At 52.4% G+C, this 24,336-nt stretch overlaps 1 protein-coding gene and 2 long non-coding RNA genes across 4 annotated transcripts; 1 reads left to right on the top strand and 2 right to left on the bottom strand.

Moving 5' to 3' along the window:
- Positions 1–355: 355 nt before the first annotated feature.
- On the top strand, positions 356–23,970 carry LOC105070438 (actin-1-like). Of its 2 annotated transcripts, none has more exons than XM_074371518.1 (9): positions 356–500; positions 599–1,476; positions 3,667–3,777; positions 7,533–7,617; positions 10,969–11,130; positions 12,976–13,164; positions 14,651–14,832; positions 21,502–21,628; positions 23,620–23,970. In XM_074371518.1, the coding sequence occupies exons 2-9, from the start codon at positions 1,363–1,365 to the stop codon at positions 23,709–23,711; spliced, it is 1,062 nt and encodes a 353-aa protein (XP_074227619.1). In that variant the 5' UTR covers positions 356–500; positions 599–1,362; the 3' UTR covers positions 23,712–23,970. The 2 variants fall into 2 exon arrangements, with proteins under 2 accessions (XP_074227619.1, XP_074227621.1); XM_074371520.1 differs by having other exon boundaries at positions 361–500; positions 599–1,301.
- LOC141578804 (uncharacterized) lies at positions 14,648–16,722 on the bottom strand. The gene is made up of 3 exons (XR_012509486.1): positions 16,581–16,722; positions 16,039–16,206; positions 14,648–14,784 (listed from the first exon to the last, which is right to left on the bottom strand). It is a non-coding gene; the product is annotated as an uncharacterized LOC141578804 (long non-coding RNA).
- LOC141578806 (uncharacterized) lies at positions 17,783–18,901 on the bottom strand. The gene is made up of 3 exons (XR_012509488.1): positions 18,763–18,901; positions 18,324–18,418; positions 17,783–17,920 (listed from the first exon to the last, which is right to left on the bottom strand). It is a non-coding gene; the product is annotated as an uncharacterized LOC141578806 (long non-coding RNA).
- Positions 23,971–24,336: the final 366 nt, after the last annotated feature.

Raw genomic sequence — 24,336 nt, forward strand, 5'->3', positions numbered from 1 at the left:
CTGGAGGAGCAGCACAGGGCTGCGCCGGGTCACTCAGTCCGTCGTAACCAGAGCAGTCATCAGACCCGAGCACTGTCCGTACGTATTTCAAGCAGCAGCTTCAAACCAGGATGACGCTGCTCCTTCCTCACCCTCGGGGGTGGGGGGGCCCTAGTCCCCCTCCCTCCTCACGACGATCGGGGTGAGCTGAAAACTGTCCTTTGCATGAGTGTGTGTCCTTTCAATTTATAAATATGTTCCCAGCCACAGTCCCCCTTGGCTCGATGCCCAAACACGCAGTGGTTGTGGGTGTAGGGACCAGCAACCCCCAAGGACCAAGCAGGGGGCAGAGCTCAGAGCGGACAAGCGACTGGCCCAGGGCTCAGAGCTGTGCCTCTCAGCCCAAGTCCAAACCTCTTCTGCCTAAAAGACAGACTCCTAAGAGGTCGGAGCTCTGTGCAGATGAGCTGTGGCGGCCTCAGGAACGGACCTCTCTCTGAGATGCACCGCCCCCTTGCAAGGTGAGCACCACAGCAGCCTGGCACCACTGCCAGGCGGACCCCAGGCACACCACCCCGGTCACTGGCGCACCGTGACCCCACGGCCATGCTTCCCACAGACTCTCCACTGACAACTGAGCCCAGCAGGAACAGCCAGGCAGACCCACTTCCAGGAGACACGGGACCCCTCTGATGAATGAATGACTTGGTCTCCAGAACTCCCGAATGGCCTCGCCCACTGCACGGTGCTCCAGGACCCCTACCAGCCTCGGACTTGGAAAACAGACCAGTGTCTCTCCCAGCCTTGCCCGGAGCCCTCCCCACGCCCCCTCCCCACACCCCCTCTGGTTCCCTAATGAGATCCCCAAACTTTAATCTCCTCTTGATGTCTGCTTCTTGGTGGACCCAGATTAACACATGGCTGACTCTCAGATCCTTTCTGAATGATAGAATGAATGGTTTAATCTGCATGAAAGTAGATAGATTTATCTTTCTAAAAAATAACAGAAATTAAATTAAATTGCAGACTTCCTCCACTCACTTTCCAAAGCAAACGTAGAAGCAGTGCCTCTCCCTCCACGTTTCCTTTCTCCACTGCTTCTCTTTGTCCCCCTTAAGAGTCCTCATCCACAAAGTGGGTGAGAGAGGGTCCCAGCAATGTTCCCTCAGGCGCACTTTTTCCTTGCAGGTCATTTGCTGAAAACTCTTAGTGTTGTTTTGAAATCGTGCCCAGTTTTGAAAAGGCCATTGATGGCAGCGCTGTGACCCAGAGCCGTCCCCTGGAGGCACATCAGGGCTCCCCGTCTGCACCGACAAAGTGAGGTGAGTTGCCCCTAAGAGCGGACCTGTGCTGGCCTGTGTCTTGCAGAATCTGTTGGTGGGAATGGAAGAGGAAGACTGGTTTATCGGAGATGAGGTTCAGAAAAATCGAGGGAAACTCAACCTGCAATATCCCATCTCTCGGGCAGCTATCACCAACTGGGACAACATGGAAAAGGTGGGCTGCAGCTTCTGCTGGGTGGGACCTGCTCACAGGGGAACCCGGCTGCCTTGGCACCTAGGAGGGGATGGACCGCCAGCCTGCAGGGCCATCTCCTGGCCCTGGTCCAGGCAGACACTACGTCACGGTACTGACCGCATGGGTTCCAGTCAGAGACCTGGGTCTTCACCACTTACAGTCTACATCATTTGGGACAAGTATCTTGACTCTATGGCCCTCAGTTTCCTTATCTGTAAGAAAGGGGTATAATTTTTCCTACCCCACAGCACACTCCACGCCTATTAGGGTGGCTATTATTTAGAAACAAAGAAACAAATCCCAGAAAATGACAAATGTTGGGAAGAGGGAGAAGTTAGAAAATTGCAACCCTCAACTACTGTCAGTGGGAATGCAGAATGGTGCAACCACTGTGGAGAACAGTATGGTGGCTCCTTGCAAAGTTAAGCTAGAGCTACCACATGGTCCAGCACTCCTCCACCTGGGTGTGTCCCCAAAGAACTGGAAGCAAGGTCAGTACACTCGTGTTCATGGCAGCATGATTCACAACAGCTAAAAGGTAGAGACCACCCAGGGGTCCATCAAGGGATGATTGGATAAGCAAAATGTGGCCCTCCCATGCAAAGGAATGTTATTCAGTTCTTTATATATATATATATTCTTACTGAAAATTAGTCAGTTTACAACGTTGTGTCAATATCTGGTGTACAGCATAATATTTCAGTCATAAATGAACATACATGTATTCGTCTTCATATTCCTTTTACCGTAAGTTAATACAAGGTCTTGAATATAGTTCCCTGTGCTATACAGTATGAACTTCTTTATCTGTTTTATATGCATTGGTTAGTATCTGCCAGTCTGGAACTATTAATTTATCCCTTCCCACCCCCTTCCTCCTCTGGTGACCTTGTTTGTTTTCTATGTCTGTAAGTCTGTTTCTGCTTTGTTAATAAGTTTGTTTGTCTTTTTTTTTTAGATTCCATTTATTAGTGATATTACATGGTATTTTTCTTTCTTTTTCTGGCTTACTTCACTTAGAATGACAATCTCTAGGTCCATCCATGTTGCTGCAAATGGCATTATTTTATTCCTTTTTATGGCTGAGTAGTATTCCATTGTATAAATACACCACAATCTCTTTATCCAGTCATCTGTTGATAGACATTTAGATTGTTTCCATGTCTTGGCTGTTGTGAATAGTGCTGATGTGAACACTGGGGTGCAGGTGTCTTTTTGAATTAAGTTTCCCTCTGGATATAAGCCCAGGAGTGAGGATTGCTGGATCATATGTTAAGTCTATTTTTAGTTCAGTTTTAAAAAGGAAGCAAATCCTGACACAGGCTACAATGTGGATGAACCTTGCAGACATTATGCTTGGTGAAATAAGCCAGTCACAAAGGGACAAATCTTGTGTGCTCCTGCTTACATGAGGTCCTTAGAGGAGCCGAATTCACAGAGACAGAACGTAGGATGGTGGGGCCAGGGGCTGGGGGAGGGGGAGGGGGAGTGAGTGTTTAAGAAGGACAAAGTTTCAATTTGGGAAGATGAGAAATCTCTGGAGACGGATAGTGATGATCGTTGTACAGCACTGTGAATGTACTAATGCCACTGTACTGGACACTTAAAAGAGGTTAAAATGGTGAATTTTACATTATGTGTATTTCACCGCAATAAAAAAGAACCCCTTGGCCGGCCGTAGTAAGGATGTGGGAAATACAGGTAACTTGAACCACTGTCTCAGTAAGTGAGGGTTCTGCTTAGAGTTTCCATATGTGGTCGAACAGGTTGCCTGCTGCCTTGGGAGATGCATCAGTTACCTAAGCTGTGGAACAGACCAGACCCTGACTTAGAAGCTGAAAACAGCAATGGTCCCCTATTACCTCTGGGAGTTTTCATGGGTCAGGAATTTGGGAGTGGCTTAGCTGGGGGATTCTGGCTTGGGGTCTCTCATTAGCAGCAGGCAGATGTCAGCTGGGGCTGCATCATATGAATGCTCAACTGGGGCTCGAGACCCCATTTCCAAGGTGGCCCTCTCACATGGCTGGCAAGGTGGTCCCTCTTCGTGTGGGCCTCTGAGTAGGGCCTCTCCAACGTCCCCATGGTGTGGGGGCCAGCCTCCCCGGGGGTGGACACTCGGAGAGGCCAAGGTGGTGACTGCAGCGTGCGTCTGCACCCCCCTCTCCTCAGATCTGGCACCACTCCTTTTACAAGGTGCTCCACGTCGCCCCAGAGCAGCACCCTCTGATGGTGACAGAGCCGCCTTTAAACACGATGGCCAACAAAGAGAAAGTGTCGCAGGTAAGAGGCCAGGTGGTGGGCAAGGGGGTTGGGGAGCAGGCTGCAGGGAGGGCAGCTCCAGCCTCACCCCCTGACGACACCCTCAGAAGAGACAGGGACATGGGGCGAGAGCTGTCCCCTTTGACATCTGCAGCAAGAGTGACAGCTGCCAGCAGACAGCTCGCCAAGCGGTCAGGCATGGGCGCGAAGTTTCATTTGAATTATCTCGTGTAGACCCACGACCCCTCTGTGGGCAGGGCGATTACTAGGCTCTTCGCACAGATAAGGAAATTGGAGCTTCCAGGAGCAGAAGTCATCTGGCTGAGGTCACTCAACAAGAGGCCCGCGGACCCACCCAGACCCCCGGGCCTGAGTCTGCAGCCCCGTTCTTTGCACTGATGCCTGGTGTGTCCTGCCTGGAGGTCTAATTCTGACTTCGAAGACCCAGAACTCCTCCATCTCTGAGTGTCTGCCCCCCAGGAACGAGTTGGTGGTGTGTGCTGGTCGGGTTGCACCGGACTGAACTGGACTGAACTGGGTGGTGAAGTCCGTCGTGGGCGCAGGCTGGTGAGGAAAGGAGGGTGCACCCCCTATACAGATGGCAGAGTCCTCCTCCAGCTGGAGTGGGGTCCAGGTGGGGCGGGGGCCTCAGGGGCTGCTTAATGAGGGCATCGGCGGGCTAATGAAGTGGCAGCCAGGGTCCACCACCTGCCCCGACAGCCTGGAGCCCAGCAGTGTCTCTGCAGTGAGCTGTGACCCAGGGGGCATGCCCGGCACCACCTGCACACAGAGGAGACTCACGTCTTGGCCCAGAAACAGAGCCCCATCCGTCACAGCGCAGCTAGGAGCTGCCGCCTCATTTAACAGCCCTGGGAGGGAGCCCGCGGATCATCTGCGCACGGATGGGTCGGTCAGAGAAGTGGGCCACGCTGTGCTCCGTGGGGACCCGGCACAGGCCTGTGGACTGGTCACAGCAGATACTGGCTTTGAGAGCGCCAAGGGCCCATCGGGGCCCTGGAGAGCTGGAGGAGAAGAGGGAGGGGCTGTCCCGCCCCCGGGGGAACGTGCGGCTCCCAGACTGTCTTATCCAGGCTTCTCAGGACCAACAGACCCAGGAGGAGATACACAAATGGAGCAAGGTTTATTAGCAGGAGCTGGCGCACGGCGCTCTGGAGGCCAGCAAGTCCCAGGGCCCGTGGCCAGCAGGACGGACCCCGGAGAGCGGCGGCGCATGCTTCAAGGCAGGAAACTGATGTTCCAGCTCAAAGGCCGCCAGGCAGGGGGAGCTCCCTCTTACTTGTGGAAAGGTCAGGTCTTTTGTTCTATTGAGACCATCAACTGATTGAATGAGGCCCACCCACTCTGGGGAGAGCAATCTGCTTTACGCAGCCAATGGGCTTAAACGTCAGCCTCACCCGGAAATACCCTCACAGGGGCACCCGGACTCACGTACGACCCAGTGTCTGCCCCTCCGCAGCCCAGGTGGGTTGACACATAGATTCACCCTCCCTCAAACTGCAGAGCTGGCTACCCCACGGCCTGTCTTGGGCACTTCCCCACGTCTCCTGGGCCTTCCATTGTGGCTTTCTCCAAAACCACCCCCTAGCTGTCTCAGGAAACCAAAGCACGCTCACATGGGGAAACGCTGGTGCGAGTTTATTGGAGAGATGACGTACAAAGCTGAGCCCAAGGCTTAGACAAGCCGCACAAGGGGGCGCAGAGCTCCGGGCTGGCAGCAAGGAGCCGTGTCCCCGCCCGCCCTGGAGGGCCTGACAGGGATGCAGCGGGGGCCTCAGCACTCCACCGCCCTCTCCCGCCTCCCTGGGCTCTCCTGGACCCGCAGGGGCAGAGCCCAGTGGGTCACCCAGGGAAGGGGGGCCTGTGGCTACAGCCCAGGACAGAGAGTGGGGCTGAAAGGTGGAAGCTTCTGGAAGCAAATGGGAGGCAGCCGGTGGCCTGCACTGGGGCACAGGGGATGCCACCTTGCTGGGGATGAATGGACTTCTCTGCATCTATGGGCTCTGCCGTGAGCTTCCCCATCACACACCAGCCGTCCTAGCAGGGTCCCTTCCTGGCCAATGTCCCTGTATCCAGCAGCCAACCTCCAGGGCTCCTCCCGGGAGCAGGAATGGACTGGGAAGTGCAAGGCTGATCTTCCTCCTGGAGTAAATCTGTATCTTAAGAGGATTTGTGGGGGCCATGTCCCCAAAGAGAAGCCCGTGTACAGGGAAGGGCTCAGCCTGGTACTAAGATCCCTGGGTTTTGGCCCCAGCTCCTCCAACACGTGTGATCTCAGGGGGGTGACTGGTCCTCTCAGTGTCCTGGTTTCTTCATCAGGATGGCAATGGTATCACCTTGGGGGTCGTTATGGAAGCAAAGGAGAGTTAACACCGTAAAGCGCTTGTCACTGTGCTCAGCGCCCACTGAGCATCCTGTAAATGCTGCTTCTTCTTGTCCCTGGGCCTCAGTTTTCTCATCTATAAAATGGGAATGTGACCACAGGAACCCCAAAGACCCTTCTAAGCTCTGTGACCACTGGCCTCATGCCAGGCTAGGGGGAGCGAGGGTTGGTTTTGGTCTTTGTGGGTTTTTTTTGGGGGGGTCTCTAATTGGATCATAAAGGCTGCCCTCCCACCTAGAGTTCACACCCTCCCTCCTCCACCAGGATCCAAATTTCAGGATTTAAATTCCAGGACCCACCAGGAGCCAACTGGGGGGGGGGCTCCTAGGAGTGGCGCTGACTCACAGGCTAGTCTTTGTGTGGACACGTGTTTTCACTTCTCTTGAGTGAATCCCCAGCCCCCAGAAGCTGCTCCGTAATAATCCACCGAGTGGGTAACACGCTTCATGAGTTACGTGCTCCGTGTTGTGTCCCAGCTGCGTGTGTAATGTTGTTTTTTTTTTTACAAATGCTGTCTTGACCCAGTTTTGGGGTCTTTGCTAGAGGCCGGTCAATTTCCCTCTTGGGCAGCTGATTAAGACTGCACCTCTCACTGTCCTGTCACACCCCAGGGCCACCATACACCTGCCCTAGTCGCTTCAGGGCCAGGTACCAGACAACTAGGGACAGGCGGCTCCTACCCCCAGGAGCCCACGAGATTGTTCAGATAAGCCAGTCCCCAGGGATCTTGCCAAACCAGCAGAGCACCCCACTGGCCATCTCTGAGCTGCTCCCACAGCTCCGGCTCACTGTCACGTTGTCCTTGGGATGGTGGTCCAATATCACACACACAGGAGCGGGGTTCACCATCAGCTATAAAAGCAAGGCTGTGTCTCCCCCGTTCACTTCTTCTGCCCTGTATTCAGTCGGCATCCAGGAGAGATTTCGTGACCAAGCCATGTCTGGACTAAGTGTTTGGCATGCAGTGAACACACAGTAACTGTTAGCTTTCATTGTTCCACGATGACCCCAAGTCCAAGGGCACCTGCCCACCCTCGGAGAGCGGGGAGAGGGCACAGCGGTGGCCTCACAGAGGCCCTGGGAACTCGGCGCCACCCCCACTGTGATAGAATGGTGCTTTATGAGACGACATGATGCTCTCGGTCAGCCCCGAGATGGTCCGTAAGGCACCTGGGGAGGGTGTGAGCCCATCTGACAGACTGGGAACCGGAGTGTCACAGAACCTGCCAGGGCAGGGCTGGGATGAGGAGTGGCATTCCTGACCCCGTTGTCTGCGTCTCTCTTGGGGGCCACGTGCCTCCATCCCGTGGGATCGCTGTGCCCACGGAGTTAAGGGGAACCTCAGTCCCTGACTGCTGGCCTGGCTTCTCCGCAGATCCTGTTCGAGACCTTCGGCGTGCCCGCCCTGTATTTAGCCAACCAAGGAGTCCTTTCTCTCTATGCCTCCGGCCAAACCTGCGGTGAGTGGCTCTGAGGAAGCCCCGCCCCTGGGAGCCGCCCTCCCCCCCGCCCCCTCGCTGCCAAATAATAAACGGAAAGCAAAATCCACAAAACTCCACCTGCCAGCCCTTTCCACCCCTCCTGGTCGAATATCTCCCTCCCGCTGTCTCACTTTTTTTCCTGAACAACTTCACTGAGGTACGGTTGACGCGCTCCACACTGCACGTGTGTGAGGTGCACCAGTTGGTAAGATTTGACGTGTGGATACACCCTGAAACCACCGGCACAGTCAAGATGGTGAGACTTACCCATCACCCCTAAACATTTCCCTCCCACCCCCGCATGCTGCCTCTTCCAGCCTGTCCCCAGACAGCCACCAGTCTGTCCCCAGAAATGTGTTTGCATCTTCCAGAATTTTGTGTGTGTGTGACTATGAGGTATGGACTTTTTTTGTATGGCTGTTTTTTCACTCAGCATAATTATCTGGAGATTCACTCGTGTTGTTGTTTGTATCATAGTTCCTCTCTTGCTGCCGCTGAGTAGTGTCCCACTGTGTGAACGTGCCATACTGTGTATTCACCTTTGAATGGACATTTGGGTTGTTTCCAGCTGGCGGCTTTTATAAATAAAGCTTCTACGAACATTTGTGGACAAGTGTGCATTTGTGTCCATTTGCAATGGATACGTGCTTTCATTTCATTTGGGTAAATACCTAGAAGTGAAGGGGCTGGGTTGTACAGCAGGTGAATGTTTAACTTTTAAAAAATCCTGCCAAACTAGTTTGCCAAGTGGTTGCACGCGCCATTTTGCATGGTTTCCTGCAGCCGTGTGTGTGAGTTCTGGTTCCTCCCTGGCACCTGGTGGGGTCAGTCTTGTTCATTCGTGCCATTCTAATAGGTGTGCAGTGGTATCTCACTGTGGTTTTGACTTGCATTCCCCTGACGACCAAGAGGCTGAGCATCTTTCCATGCGTCTCTACCATTCATGTATCTACTTCGGTAGAATGACCATCCAAAGGTTTTGCCCAGTTTTTTATTGAGTTGTTCATCTTTGAGTTCTGAGAATTCTTTTTGTATTCTGGGTACAAGTCTTTTATCCTATAAGTATTTTGCAAATATTTGCTTTCAGTCTGTGGCTTGACTTTTCATTCCCTTCACTGTGACTTTCAAAGAGCAAAAGCTTCTAACTTCAAGGAAGACCAGTTTACCACTTTGGTTTTTGTGGACCTTGTTTTTGTGTCATATCTAAGAAATACATGCTGAACTGAAAGATTTTCTGCTATGTTTTCTTCTAGAGGTTTTATAATTTTAGTTTTATAAGTTTAGTTTTAGCTCTATGATTGATTTTGAATAAATTTTTGTATATGGCATAAGGGGCCAATGAAGTTTCGTGTGTGTGTATGTATAGACGGGTGCAAGTATTCCCACACTATTTGTTGAGAAGCCTTTGCTTTCTTCATTGAATTGCCTTTGCACTTTTTTTTGAAAATCCGTTGTCCATATATGTGTCGGTCTATTACTGTACTTTCTGTTCTGTTCTGTCAGTTTGCCTAACTGTAAGTTAATACCACGTTGTCTTGGTTACTGTAGCTTTATAAGTCTTAAAATAAGATAATGTTAGTGCTATACTTTTGGTCTTTTGTTTTTGCTAATTTTTGGACCATTCTAGGTTCTATGTATTTCCATATGAATTTTAGGATCAGTTTGTCAATTTCTACCCAAAAAGGCCTCTTTGAGTTTTGATTGGAATTGCATTGAACCTATAGTTTGATTTAGGGAGAACTGACATCTTAACAATAATGTGTCTTTCAACTAATAAATGTGGCACATCTCCTAGGTCTTCTTTAATTTCCCTTGGCAATATTTTGTATTTTATAGTATAGAAATCATGCATATGTTTTGCCAGATGTACCTCTAAGTGTTTCATGTATTTTACTGCTGTTGTAAATAATGTCTTTATTTCAATTTCTGATTATTCATTGCTAGTATATAGAAACACAACTGATCTTTGTAGATCGATATTATATCCTGGAGTTCTAACTAAACTTATTTGTCAACACTGATGCCTTTTTTTTTTTTTTTTTTTTGTAGATTTCATAGGATTTTCTACTTTGGCAATCATGTCGTCTACAAGTAGACAGTTTACTTCTTTATTTCCAAACTAAATGCTTTTTATTCATTTTTTTCTTGCCTAGTTGCTTTAGCTAGAACCTCCAGTACAATATTGAATGGAAAAGGTGAGAGCAGACAGTTCTGTCTTGTTCCTGATCTCAGCAGGAAGACATTCAGCTGTACACCATCAAATGCAATGATAACTGTGGGTTTTGGGTAGACATCCTTTACCAATTTGAGGAATTCACTCGTATTCTTCATTTGGTGAAATTTTTTAAAAAAATCATGAATGGATGTTGAATTTTATCAAATGTGTTTTCTGCACCTATTGATATGGTTATATGGGTTTTCTCTTTTAGTTCTTTAATACACTGGACGAAATGGATTGATTTTTGAATGTAGAAACAACCTTACATTCTTGCAATAAAACCCACTTGGTCATGACATATTATTCCTCCTCTATATTGCTGGATTCAATTTGCTAAAATTTTGGTTAGCAGTTGTGTGTGTGTGTTCATGAGACGTCTTGTCCTACAGTTTGCTTTTCTTCTGATGTTCTGTCTCCTGGGGTTCACCGCCACTTGTTGCCTGATATGGTTGTTTCCTGTATTTTGTCCTGGTTTTTGGGTGTTTCAGGTGGGAGAGGGAATCCACTCATCGATCCCTCACTCAGCAGACTTGGAGGTCCTCACTCACTTTTGCTTCATTGGTTACCAGTTTCAGGTTCTTAGTTACTAAATTCAACTCTGATCAGCCCTGGACAGCTCCAGCAGTCGCTGTTTCACACAGAATGAGGCCCTGTGTTCCCATCACCACATCACATCCTTTTGGACTGGCATAGAGAGGCCTAATTTGCCTTGCCAGCTAACTTGCACGCCTCCTCTGCTGTATTCAGACTCTCGTGGCGTTTGAGCGCCACCCAGAGAGCCCTGGTGCTGCATCAGCGTACAGTCAGTTCTCTGGAGGAGATAGTGCAAAGAGCGGTTTCCTCCTTCCTCCTCCGCTCTTTGGCAATTGCTGCTAATGCCAGTATGTCTGATTTAATAAGGAGATCTGCAGGCTTCTTCTCCAAAACAGCTGGCCCTTGCCCTGGCCCGGAGAGATTCAGCACATTCCCCTACCGGGAAGGAAAGTTTCCTCCTCTGATTTTTGCCTTCCCTCCAGCTCTTTCCCCCTCTACCATCTCTTCCTGAAGACTTGACAATTGATAACGAATGCCATGCACCCAATATTCTAATACCAGTGTGTTCTCTTGTTTAGGTATGACCCTTGAATCTGGAGAAGGAATGACATACTTTGTGCCCATCATTGACGGCTGTCCTTTGCCTCAGTCAACCTTCCAGATGGACATTGCAGGCCAAGACCTAACCTTGTACTTCCTACACCTGTTGTCAGAAAGTGGGCACTCACTGGTGAGCACAGGTAGGGCATTGCTATTCTTGACCAAGTAAACCAGACTTTGGGCTGTAATAGCCTCCTTGGCGTGCTCCACCTGTAGCCCTCAGCTGGTAAAGTGAAGGCTACCATTATCCGAGTTCTAAAAAACAACCTTATCTATGTTTAGGGGTGTTTAGTACATTGATGATGACAACAAGGCAGATGGTGATGATGCTGGTGGTGATGGTGATGATGATAGTAGTGATAACAGTGGTGGTGATGGTGATGATGAAGGTGGTGGTGATGATGGTGATGATGATAGTGGTGATGATGAAGGCAGTGGTGATGATGATGATGGTGATGGTGAGGATGATAGTGGTGATGATGGTGGTGATGGTGATGATGGTGATGGTGAGGATGGTGATGTCAATGATGGTGATGGTGGTGATGATAGTGGTGATGATGAACTAAGCTTCACCGAGTACTTACCCTCTGAAAGGCACCAGACTAAGACAACACTTCACATAAATTCTCTCACTGCTTCGTGTTACAATACCCTGAGTGGAAACAAGCTTCTCCATTGCAAGAGGAATAAGTCTAGGAAGGGTAGGTGACTTCAACATCCCACAACTAGCAGGTGTAGCAGCTAGAAAGTGAACCCAAGGACTCCAGACAGGGATGTGCCTGTTCCAGTTTTTACCCACTTCTCGGACTAAATTCCCAGTTTGTAGAACCTGCATGACACTCATTCCCAACAAGCTCGTAGCCTGCATTGTACTTTCTGGTCTTCTTAGGCAAGAGGTGTGTGTCCAAACCATACCAAGTACAAACCCTGAAGAATAGTGGCAATTAGAGGAAAGCAAGGGACAGTGATAGGACTGGCTGCGGCTTGGCACGATCACTTGTGCAGTATGTCCCCTCATCCTTACGACCGTCCTGCGAGTGATGATTAATCCCATTCTTGAAGACGAGGAAAGGGGAGGTTTAAGAGGCTAAAGAACTTGGCAGAGGTGGAAGAGGTGATATTTGAACCTAGACTTGTCTCACCAGACCCCAAACTAGGCAAGGAAGGGGGACATATCAGGAGTGTGCGGCACCCAGGAGCCAAGGAGGGAAGGGTGTGGCTAACAGCGTCAGCTGCTGAAGGGGAAGAAGCCAGGAAAAGAAAAAAGAGCGTGGCAGAGCTTTGGAACAAGGAAGACACTGCAGACCTGGGCAAGAGCAGCCAGGTGGAGTGGGTGAAGGCAGAAGTCAGACGTCTGCGGGCTGGAGAAGCTGTGGGATTTCCAGGCCAGCAGGTGCAGGGAGTTCCCTCTGACCCAAACTCAAAGGAATGACGGATGAAACATAAAACCACAACACCAGGAGGCATAGCTGGGTCTGAAGTTGCTGTCAGCCACCCAAACAGGGGAGGAGGCTCATCTTCCAGATACGTCCAGGGGAGGGGGCTTCAACTGACAGTTCCCCAGAGGAGGGGGCCGCCGTGAGCTGTTTGTAGCTGACACTCATAGCAGGTGGGGATGGGGTCACCAACATCACCTTCTATATTAATAGGCAATGAAATTGAATTTGATTTTTCCAGCTTGGTGTATATAGCACACGGTGCAGAAAATGCAGACGCGTCTTAAGCACTGGTGTCTTGGTTCAGAACACCCCTAGTCCACTGTTACCGTCCACAGACCGGGGCCCCCAGCACACGTTGCGGGTAACAGGCACTAGAGCACGAGACGAACACAGGAACTGCAGCTACAGTGGTGCCGTCTGATCCCCGCCCCCAGGAGCTGAATCTTCAGAAAGATGCTGCCTGGGGATGGGGGTGGGGGTGGGGAACGCTTTTGTGAGCTCGCCTGACGGTCAGACTCCACGTGGCCCTTTTTCTTTCTCCCACAGCTGACCGGGAGTTCGTCCGGGACCTGAAAGAGAAATGCTGTTACGTGGCTTTGGATTTTGAGAAAGAAAAAGTGGAAGCCAGCTCGCCCTCCTATGCACAGAAGTGTCAGCTGCCTGACGGCCAGGAAATTGACCTCGGGCGGGAGAGGTTCTTCTGCCCCGAAGTGCTTTTCCAGACCGACCTCATAGGTGAGCCCGTGGGAGGGGGACAGGTGAACCCGGAAACGGACAGAAGGATGCGCTGTGAGGCAGCAGGAGACAGGGCAGCCAGGAGGGCATTCTGCTTAGAGTAGCAAATACTAGCAAGGTGGCACTCCATTTCAGAAGGTCCTCTGATATCAGCTGTCACTTATTAAGCACCTGCTGTATACCTGTCACTTTGCGGACCTTGGTTGTATCCTTTAATCTTCTCCCCAAATCTCATATCATTTCATTTTGCACACGAAGAAACCCACTGGAGAGCGTCAGGTCATCTATCAAATGGGATTAAATACTAACCCGGACTGCAAGTCTTCTCCTTCATTATGTATAATATTTATACTCTACCTATTTAAAAATAATTTGAAATATAAAAATCGAGACAATTAAAGCAGAAAAGCAAAACCCACAGATTTTGGAAGGAACTTTAAACATGTGGCTGATCTAGAGATTTTAAATGAGCATTGAGCTGATTAAGCTCTCTGGCAGGCAGGGCAGAACGGGATAAAATGACGGATTATGAAATTCCCACGCACTGGGAAAATGAAGGCTGCCTGGCAGTCCAAGAGAACCAGTGATTGCCTGGAAACAAACATTTTAAATAATTGGTTACATTAATAAGGGACAGAGGGGAATGCACGAGAAGCAGACGCTTCCCCAGGATTCGTCCCTGCTGAGGACATGGCATTCATACCTAGGACAGGTGAGCTGGGGTCCTCTCTGTGTTCTCCATCAGTCGGTGCTGGGGACAAAGGTTTAAAATGTGGCACGTGCCCCCGGATTTCAGGCGGGTAAATGGAGACGTCGGGATGGAGCTCTGCACCCACAGTGTGGAAGTTCCCCGCCGGTCTGGGCAGACACCACACACCCGCGATGTTGCACGCGCACTGGGCCAGCCCCGCCCTAAACGGTGCCTGCGAATTTGCCTTTTCAGTCCTTGTTCCAAGGTTATGCAGTCAGGACCATCACAGACGGGGAGACCCCGACAGGCCCCAGCCACGCCGCCCGGAGGCTCACAGTCTTAAACAGACAGGGACACGGCGCACACGCCCCGCGGGGACACAGCGCACACGCCCCACGGGGCTTTGCTCTCAGGAAAGGGTCGGTGTAGCTTTCCCAAGGCTACCTGAGCAAGGACGCGGTGTCCGCAGAAGTCCCCTCACAGGGTGACTGACACCGAGGCATTAAGCATGAGTAACTGCCAGTAACACTGGGGTGCGGCGTCTTCGGGACGAGAGGGGCACTAGCGTGTGCTCACCCAGGCGCCCGGCCGGAGCCCGGGGCCGCGCCGCGCACACGCGCTGTCCTGCTGAACCCCGCAAGCGCCTCGCGGGCAGTGGTGCTGTTTGCCCGCTGCCCTCGGAGCTGCCCAGGACTCGGGGGGCCCAGCGCCTTCCAGGGGAGGGAGGAGCCCAGGTGGGCAGCGGGCCGAGCCTCTGGTCCCCGCGGCTCATCTGTGCTCCGCCCTTCCTGACAGGGAGACACCACCTGGGGGTCCACACGAAGGCCTTCCAGTGCGTCAGCTCCTGCGACCCCGCCCTCTGGAAGATTCTCTTCGGCCACATCGTATTGTCTGGGGGAACCGGCACCTGCTCAGGCTTGCGGCTCCGGCTGCAGAGAGAAATATCCACCCTGGTTTCCCCGAAGATCAACGTGAAGGTATGGTGCCCCCCACCCTCCCTCTGGGGCTTCCAGAGGTCATTCCACAGATGCTTCTGGAATGCCGCCCACATGGCAGGCTCGGTGCCAGGTGTTCAGGGGAGCACCAGTGAACAGAAGGTGCAAAACTCCTGGAGCTTACGATCGAGCGGGGGGAGGAAGCAGTAAGCAGTACAGATCCGTCTGCTACAGAAGGCGGTATGTCCGGAGGGGCTAGAAGCCGCAGGTGGGGGGGGCAGCAAGGAGGGAAGAGGGGAGGAGAGAGCGGTCAGGGTGGTGTCCTCGGGAAGGCGGTCTTTGAGGGAATACTTGAAGGAGTTGAGGGGAGTGTGTGAATATCTGGGGAAGAGCATTCAGGCAGAGGGAACAGCACACGCAGTGGCTCAGAGGCTTGCTTCCTGGAGGGAGTTCTGGAAAGGGTTGGCTGTGCTGAGAGAAGGAAGGGGGTAAACGAGGTCAGAGAAGCCCTGTGAGGCTTTTACCTCGAAACCACCAGAAGATTTGAGCAGAGCAGTGAGATGACCGGGCTAGGCTCTGGAGGGTGGGTCAGGCTGCCGTGTGGGGATGTGGCTGGTCGAGGCAGAGGTGCTGGTGGCTCAGAGCAGGTGGTGCAGGAGAGAGGTGGTCCAACTCCGAGCATGCTCAAGCAAAGGATACAGGACTCGCAGAGAGATGTGATGGAGGAGGAGAGAGAGGAGCCAGGGCGTCTCCTGAAGTCCTAGCCTGAGCCACTGGGATGACACAGATGTCATCACTGAGATGGACAAGGTCACCGGAGGAGCAGCCGGGGAAGGCCTGAAGTGGCATTTTGGGTGTGTCCAGTTGGAGATGTCTCCTGTCCGTCAGAGAGCAGAGGTCCAGGAGGGACAGGGAGTTTGGAGGTGGCAGGGGCCTGGGCTCCAGGTGCACATTGGAGTTTTCAGCAGAAGCATGGTGCTCAGAGACCAGAAGGAGTGGTGCAGACGGGGAGGAAGGACGAGGTCAATATGCAGCCCCTCGGTCCATCGGGAGAGGCTGGAGGGGCAGGGGTGCTGCCAGGAGCCCAAACACCAGAGCACAGGAGACCGGGAGAGCAGGCAGCCCACAGCCAGGGGAGCCCTGAGGGACGGCGGGCAGGAAACCCCGCCAAGTCGGCAGGTAGGAGTGGGCTGAGAACTGGTCCCTGGAGTCCCTGGGATTTAGCACCTTCAGTCCCATGAGACGTACCTTTAAGACTGACGTTCAGAGGGTCTTGAAGGAGGTTTGCTACCATGAAAGCAGAGAAACGGGGCCACAGGTCAGGGGACTGAGGTCAGGAGGAGCCTGTGCGGTTGTGGTGGCAGTTGTTTTAAGGTGGGAGAACCATCTGCCCATTTGACCTCCGATGGGACCGATCTGCGGGGAGAGAGAAGCTGAAGATGCAAAGAGGCTCTCCTCCCGGCTCGGGCCTGCAGGAGGCAGCCGGCCCCACAGCACATCTCCGGTTTAGGGAACCGGGGACCCTGCCCCGCCCACGCCTCCGCCCCTGCCTGCCGTCCTCTCACCACCATTTAAATTTTATTTGTTTATTTATTTACTTTTAAATGAATAGCTTGTATTTTTTAGAGCAGTTCTAGGTTTACAGGAAAACTGAACAGAAAGCAGGTTCTTGTACAGCCCTCCCTTTACACACCGTCACCCTTGTCATCCCGTCTTGCGTTTGTGCATCGGTTACGACTCACGAGCCACCTGTCAATGAACCGAAGTCTGTAGCTGACGTGAAGGCTCACCCCTGGTGTTGCGCACGTGGTGGGCTCGGGGGACGCAAGTCACGTCCCCACCAGTGCCGTGTTCTGCAGAGCAGTTCCACGTCCATCGCGACTGTCACGCAGCCGTCCGCGGTAATCGCGCCCTGTGCAGACCTGCCCGTCCCCGCCTCTGCCCTGTCCCCGGGACCGCTGATCTGACGACTGCACTGGCCCTGGGGCTTTGCCTTCTCCAGGGTGCCGGGTCGCTGGACTCATGTGGCTGTAAGGTCGTGTGGTTGGAATCCAGCAATACGTAGGTAGCCTTTTCACACTGGCTCCTTTTTGACCCCACTTTTCAAAGCTGCTTTTCTTCCTTTCTGTTTATGAGATCAGCTCACGGCCATGGTGGAAAACGTATAAGCAAAGTTTAAGCAACGAGCCTGGAATTTCAGTCTCAATTCGCACAGTAAAGAAAGCACGTCCCCATCTCTCCTTCTAACTGGACGGAACCAGCTCGGCACCCGCCCAGCGCGGTGGCCAGGGGTTGGGCGGATGGGGGACCCCGTGCACTTTTGGTTGAATAAGGGCTTTCCTTGCGCCTCGGTGCCCTGGGCCGAGGGTGGCCCCCGTCCGGCCCTCGTCCGTCTGCCCTCTGCTCGCTGCTGCCCTGGTGGCTGTGCGCTTGCCTGGAGCCTCTCCTCCAGCTGCTCCCAGCCGGCCCCAGGCGGGCCGCCCTCCCTTGACTGCAGCGTGCTCGGCCCCTCCCGGAGTGACACCAACCCCCACGCTGGACCCCTGGCCGAGCTCCACTGGGGTGCGGTGGGCGTGGATGGGGGAGGGCTGGGGTCTCCCAGACACCAGGGAGGGCAGGGGAGTGAGCAGCTGTCTGGGAACCTCCCTTCCTCTGCAGATCTGTCACTTCCCTTCCATGTCTGCGCCCACCCGTGAAACAGGACATCTGAGGGGCTCCTCCTCCCAGGGCGGGGGGCCGGAAGCGGGGACTGAACCCCTCTCCCCTCAGCTCCCCCAGCTGCTCTGGGAAGATTCCTTCACCCCTGCCCTCAGCCGCCCCGCTTTCAGATCTGACGGCAGGCAGGGCCCTCTCAGAGCAGCTTTCTGGCTTGAATCCCCAGCGTATCCTCTGCTGCCTCCTGAGCCCTCTCCGGCCCCATGTCCCCTTCCCTCCTCCCTTCCTGGCTCTGCAGAACGGCCACACAGGGCTCGGTTCTCCCAGCCCTGATGCTTGCAAACGACAGCCTGACTCGGTGGACCAGGGCGACGTTGGAAAGTAGACGTTTGCACAGCAGTGGTCCTTGTTCTGATCCGTGTGGATCCGTCCTCCACCAGAACCAGTGGGGCAACAGGGGAGAATCAGGGATTTTCTGGAAAGGTGAACACGTCAGCTGGTATTACAGAAATCAACACAAGTCTTCTCGCTTCCAAAGTCGGCAGCCCTCTTTACATGTGCGATACATAAAATTCCATCATGATTATAAAAATTCATGTAATACTGGAGAATTATTTCCATCCCTTCCTTCCTCAGACTGCAGCCCTCGTTATAAAACAGGACTCACTGTGACACACACTTGTCCTAGAGATCTGTACCCACCTGTGTTCTTCCTAAGCCCACAGTCTTCTTTATACAATTTTATATGATGTTATATAAATACATACAATGTGGGAAAACTGTGACCCCCCTGCCTCCTCCCTCCCCAAGGCTGCAGCCCTTTCTCCATCACCTCACATGAAATTACAGACGTGTAGGGACTGTGAGGAAGCTCTCACCGCTCCCGGCTTCTCGCTCTGGAGTCCTCCTTCTCTCCGGGGATGCCTTTCCACTGGCCCTTCTCTCGGCTCCCTGAGCTGCTGCCTGTGGCGAACTGTCACCAGACCAGAAAGGAAGGTCCAGCTCAGCCAGCACGGAAAACAAATGGAACTGTGACGGCATACTCCTGCCCACTTCTTGACCGTGGCTGCAAAGGGCGTCCCTCAGGCTGCCCTCCGACAGCCTTGCCCTCCAGCCTGCGGCTGCGCTGAGGTTCGGGCCAAGGTCTGCCATCCCCCTCTCTGAGCCCTTAATCCCCCCCAGCCCTCCCCCAAAACTTCTCCACGTGGGGCTGGAAGGCGGCGCCTGTTTCCTGTAACTGCCACAGCCCAGCCCTGCCTCTGCCTAGTCTCTCTCCTGTCTGGATGCTCTCTGGCAGGGAAGGGGGTGTAGACTCACCTTGAATTGTCCACGAGCTCATTAAATTCTCCCCCAATGACGGGAAGAGGGGCGAGGGTAAAACTCAGTGGCAGAGCAGGTGCCTGGCACACCCAAGGTCCTGGGCTCAGTCCTCGGGGCCTCCACTGGGAAAAGGAGCAGCCGAGGCTGGCTGACTCCCCGGGTGTGGAGCAGTGGGTGTGGACGGCTGGCTCCAGACTTAGAGGGGGCTTGGCGGGTCATTTCTGACCGAAGATCACTGTGCGATTTGACACACGTCTCAGAGGGAGCTCAGACAATCGGGCGACACCTGCTTATTTATGTGGGAAGGCCTCTCAGCATATAAAGCTGCAAAAGTGGAAAAAAGAAATGATGAGAGAATGAATAACCTGATTATCTGCCCCCCAAAAAGATGAAAATAAATTAAAAGTAAATAAAAATAAAAAATAAAACAGGTGGACAAAACAATTTTAAAAACTGAAAAAAGAAATTAAAAAAAGAAGAAGAGGAGAAGGGTTCTCTCCCACAAGCAAGCTCGCCCTCCCTTCCGGGAGCAGCCGCTTCCCACGGGGCCGTCTTTTAAAACGAGAGCTTCTCCCAACAGCCTCAGTCTTGCGATGATAATGTTCTCGTGCTAAATTTTTGGCCATGGTATCTTCTTTTTTCTTTAGGACAGTTTCTCCCTTAGAGCCCATTTCTAGACGGGAATTTCCTGAGCCAGGAATGTGCTCAGAGTCCAGGCTTTGGAACACACTGTCCAGGCGCGCACGGAGACACCCAGCCGCCGGTCCTGCCGACGCAGGGGGCAGTGTCCCACCCAGCCCTGTTCATCGCACACGGGCGCCGTCAAGTTAAAGACTCTTTCCCAGTTGGACAGATGAAAAATGCGTGCTTTACTCTGCATTTCTTTAACGACTAACGCAGGGACACCTTCCGCACGTGCTGGGCTGCCCGTAGTTTTTCTCTTTTTCTTTTACTTCAACATCGCTTTGTAATTGCTCGTTCCAACCCTCTGGCCGTTTTTCTGTCGGTGGCTTTGCTTTCTCCTGAATGCGCAAGCTGCCCCAGTTTTGCGCACACTTTTGCTTGTTTTGGAGTGTCTGTTTGGACAAGACCCAGGCAGGATCTGGGGCTCGCACAGGGTGACAGCCTGTTGATGGGAGGAAAGAGGGTCCTGGTGCCTGTTATCAGCTTTTTCCTCTGCCTGATGCCCGACCCTGAGTGTGTGTCCCTCCGCCCCTGCCCCCCACCTCTGACTCTTTCCCTTGTTTATTTTCCTTAAAATTTCAGCCATCTCTCTTGTCTTAACCAATATAACAGATGGTTTCCAAGCCAAGCACGGTTCTGTGGTGACAGCCAGCCAGCACCCATGACTGAATCTGATCATTCATCTTGTCTTATTCCCTGGACTCTGGGTTTTCCAAATCTTCTTAAATCCCTTTGCCTTGCATATTCCTGCAGCAAGGTGTCCGTCCCCACCTCTTTTAGAATAATAAACATGTACTGTGATATACCTGAGTGCTTTAAGGAAAGTCAGTGAGTATGTGAGGATGACAACTGTCTGACCTTGAGTAAGTGAATTCACCTTCCAGACCCTCAGTGGTCCTACCTGGCAAGTGGGTGTGGAGATGTTTACCTCCTCCCGGCCCAGAGGTGACCTGACTTGAACAAGAAACACTGCTTTCTCCCGACATTGAAACTGAAGGAGACACACACATTACCAAACTCAGGCTTGGCTGCTCGCTGCTCAAAAGCCGATAATCGAGAGGCAAGTGCCAATAGAAAGGGAAGATGCTTTAACCAGAAAAGCAGGCAATCTGGCAAGATGCTGGACTTATGTCCAGAGATACCTCTGAGGATTCTGCTCAGCCATGAGAGTTTTTGAAGGGAGAAAGGAGGGAGGAATCTCAGTGAATCACTGAGGCAGGAGGTGGAGGTCTGCGTCTTTCTCCGTCGCATGCAGACGGGCTGACTCTCTTCAGCTGCTGTCTTGTCCTCGTGATCTGCCCACAGAATCGTTGAGGGGGCTGTTGCGGGTTGAGAGCCAGCCACTTTTTAACAGCCTAATTCTTTATTCTCACTTCTTTCTATCTAGGGAGACAATCGCCAGGTTGGGCAGGGCGTGGCGAGCGCCCGGAGAGCAGAGGTCGGGAGCTAGCTAGATTGCCTAGGGATCTCGTCCTGTAACTAGGTCCTTTCAAGGTTAGAGGGGACAGGAATGGACAAGAGGAAAGGGGGAAAGGGCTGCTCTCATCCACGAGACTGATGTCAGAGCAAGAGCTAGAGGCGGCCTTAAAGGCGATGCCCGGCCCGAGGGAGCCTCTCTGGGAGGCTCGATCGCCTGGGTTTGTTTCTTTTTTGCTTATCTGTGTTTTCTGTTTTCCACAAAATGCGCATGCCTTACAGAGAGTCCCTACCTGAGTACAAACTGTGTCATCTATTTCAGAGTGAGTCCAAGAGCCGAGGGCCAGTCCTGTGCCCTTGCTGCTTTCAGCCTCACCTTAAAGCCACAGGCAGCAGGATATGACCATTAAGCATCTTTAAAGTTTGGAATAAACTGTGTTTCCCAGGGAGAGGGGAGGGGGAATGACTGCGCATGAGGTGCACTCAGGGCTTGGTACTTTGTGTCCCTGCTTTAGAACAGTACTTTGATTTTGATCCTGGTTTCTCTCCCTCTCTCCCCCCGACCCCTCACACCACCCTTGCCTTCCTCTCTTCCCTCCTCCATTCCCCTCTCCCGCCTCCTCGACCCCCTTCCAGGTGTCCACCTGCCCACATTCCATATACGGCGCGTGGGTAGGAGGCTCCATCCTGTGCTCACTCTCCACCTTCAAGGACATGTGGGTCACCAGCAAGGAGTATAAGGACATTGGCTCCTCCGTCATCGGTAGGAGAACCCTCTGACTTGTGGCTGCCTGGACCCCATCATCTGTCCTGTTAATGCCAGCTTCGAGCTGAGCCTCAGCTTGGCTGAACTGATCAGTGTTCAGAACCAACTCAAATGTAAGGGTGGCCCTGCCTCCACCAGACTTGGATGAAAAGGGTTAATAAAGGACAGACAGCCCCTGTGAACAAGGCTTGCAGCATCTTGGGAAATGCTCCCAGGACACTCACTACATCAGTGCAGAGTCACGAAGGGAGGGAATTTCTGGCAACCCCTGTGCATCAGTCAGCATGGCTAAGCTGTGCTGCAGTAACAAACATTCCCAAGTCTCAGTGCCATAAAACAAAAGTCTGTTTCTCACCCATGCTACACGTCCACTGAAGGTCAGCAGGGCTCTCTCCTGCTTCACCCTTGCTCCAGAATCCAGCTGACAGAGCAAATGCCATCTGTAATGTTGTCATGCACTTTGGGTGTGCATAAGGGTGCCCTGGTGGGCCTTTGACTGTCAGCAAAGGGACATACTACACATCTGCACACAATTAATTGTCCAGAGCAGGTCACAGGCCCCAAACCACCCTGGGGGCTTGGAAGCGCCACCCGGCCACAGACCCAGCCCCCAGCATGGGGAGAGTGGCACAGATGCTCTGGTTCACGGGAGCACAGGTGGGGCCCATTAACACAAGGGGCATTACGCCCTTCACAGATTCACTCCTGACGTCGCTGTGAGGCTGGCTTACGCCAGCCGAGCTCGTGACGCAGGACCGAAGCTGACAGAGGTTCATTAACTTGAGCGAGGCCGTTTCGACAGTGACAGGGAGTGTGGATCTGTAGCGCACACCTAGTCGGAGAGCCAGAGGGTGAGAGTGGAGAACTAAGGAGAGAAAGTCTGCATGAACATCGGAGGAGCAAGGCCCAACCGGAGGGCCCAAGGCGAGGGCCCAGCGCAGCAACAGGGCGTCCCCGCTGCCCAGCGAAGTTCCACGATGTCAAAGATGAACAGCAAATTCTAGAGGATGTGAGAGAAAACAACAACAAACAGGTTAACTAGCAAGGGGGGTTTACCACCTGGTTTAACGAGGCAGAATGTCCTAGGACGGGGCAGCAGACTTTCTGAAAAGGGCCGGATAGTAACCGCTTGCCCACTGTCTCCGTCACGGCACTCGCTCCTGCCTTTCTGGCGCGACAGCCGCTGCAGGGGAAATGTGAACCGGCCGTTCTCCTCGGCCGCGATCCCGGATACACTGCCTTGTTCTCACACCACTTTTTTGGGTGCTTTTCTTTTCTTTTGACACGCCTTCTGCTGGAATGACTCACTTTTCTTTATTCTGCTACTGATTTGGAAGTGTATCTGTTATTTTTCTTTCGTGGCTGCCACAAGGTCTTCACGTCTTGCTGAACGTAAGGTTGGAGGTGGACTTATTAATCCCACCACCTCTGCAGCCTGTGGGGCTCCTTCCTTCCAGCCCCTCCTCCCGTATCTCACTTCTGTGTTTTAATCTGACTTGGATTTGTTCCTTTAAAAGTCCGTTTAGCACCAGTGTGCTGGGGATAAACTCTTATATCTATCTGAGAACGTCTGCATTTTTGCTCACAGTTTAAAAAAAATCTTTATTGAGACATAATCCACATACCATAAAATTCACCCACTTCCTGTGTGTAATTTAGCGTTTTGAGTAGTCACAGTCATGCAACCATCACGGGGATCTAAGTTAAAAGCATTTTCATCTACCCTAAAAGAAACGCTGTGTCCACCCGCAGTTACTGCCCCCCCAGCCCCTGGCAACCACCCGCCTTCCCCCATCTCTGTGGATTTCCCTGTTCAGGACATTTCACAAAAACGGAATCACACAACACGCGGTCTTCTGTATGTGGCTTCTTGCATGTGTGCATCTGTGTTGGAACCCGTGTCAGTAACTCACTGCTGACTGTTACCCCATCGTGTGGACGGACCTCGCTTTGTTTATTCACTCACCCTTCGGTGCTCCCCTCCTCAGTGCAGACCCGTCAGCACCAGGCACACACCGCCCTCCGCTCGTGCGCCTCCCACCCGCTGGCTGGATGGGAGCCGACCTTCAGCTGCCCTTGAAGATGGAGGCTGGGTCCTGGACTCCCTGCTCAGAGAAGAGGCACCGAGACCGTCAGATGCGGAACGAACATCCTTGTGTGGGGTTAAGCCGCTGAGACTGAGGGTTATCTGTTAAAAGGGCGGGTGTTTCCTTAACTGACACATATGAGGAGGCACAAGGTGGGGAAGGATAAGCAGTTTGACCCTTTGAGAAATGAAACCAGCCAGACCTCGATTTTCCAGTTTAATCAGATAATAAATCACAAACCCTCTTTTGGTTATAAGTTTTTATTGAGTTTTTCTTTATCACCTGGGAGCCAAAATGACCCTACATGATGCATCTTCAATAATCAATTCAAAAACTAAATAGGAAAAAGGCGACAAATGTGACAAAACCCCTGGCAAGGAAAAGTAAACTAACAAGACATGCGCGAGACGCACGTTAGGAAAACCACAAACTGCTGCCGACGAGGCGCAGGAGGCTCAAGCGCAGCGAAGAAACAACGCCCTCGGGGGTGGGGGCCCCGCGTAAACTGTCAGCTCCCCCTGCTTCCCCCCGAAATCCAGCGCGGCCCCAATCAGATCCCAGGGAGATTCTTTTGGATGGAGTTTGAAAAGATGATTCAGGGTTCATCTGGAAGATAAA

This window comes from Camelus bactrianus, chromosome 10 (genome assembly GCF_048773025.1).
Source record: "Camelus bactrianus isolate YW-2024 breed Bactrian camel chromosome 10, ASM4877302v1, whole genome shotgun sequence".
In the NCBI taxonomy this organism is placed as follows: Eukaryota; Metazoa; Chordata; class Mammalia; order Artiodactyla; family Camelidae; genus Camelus; species Camelus bactrianus.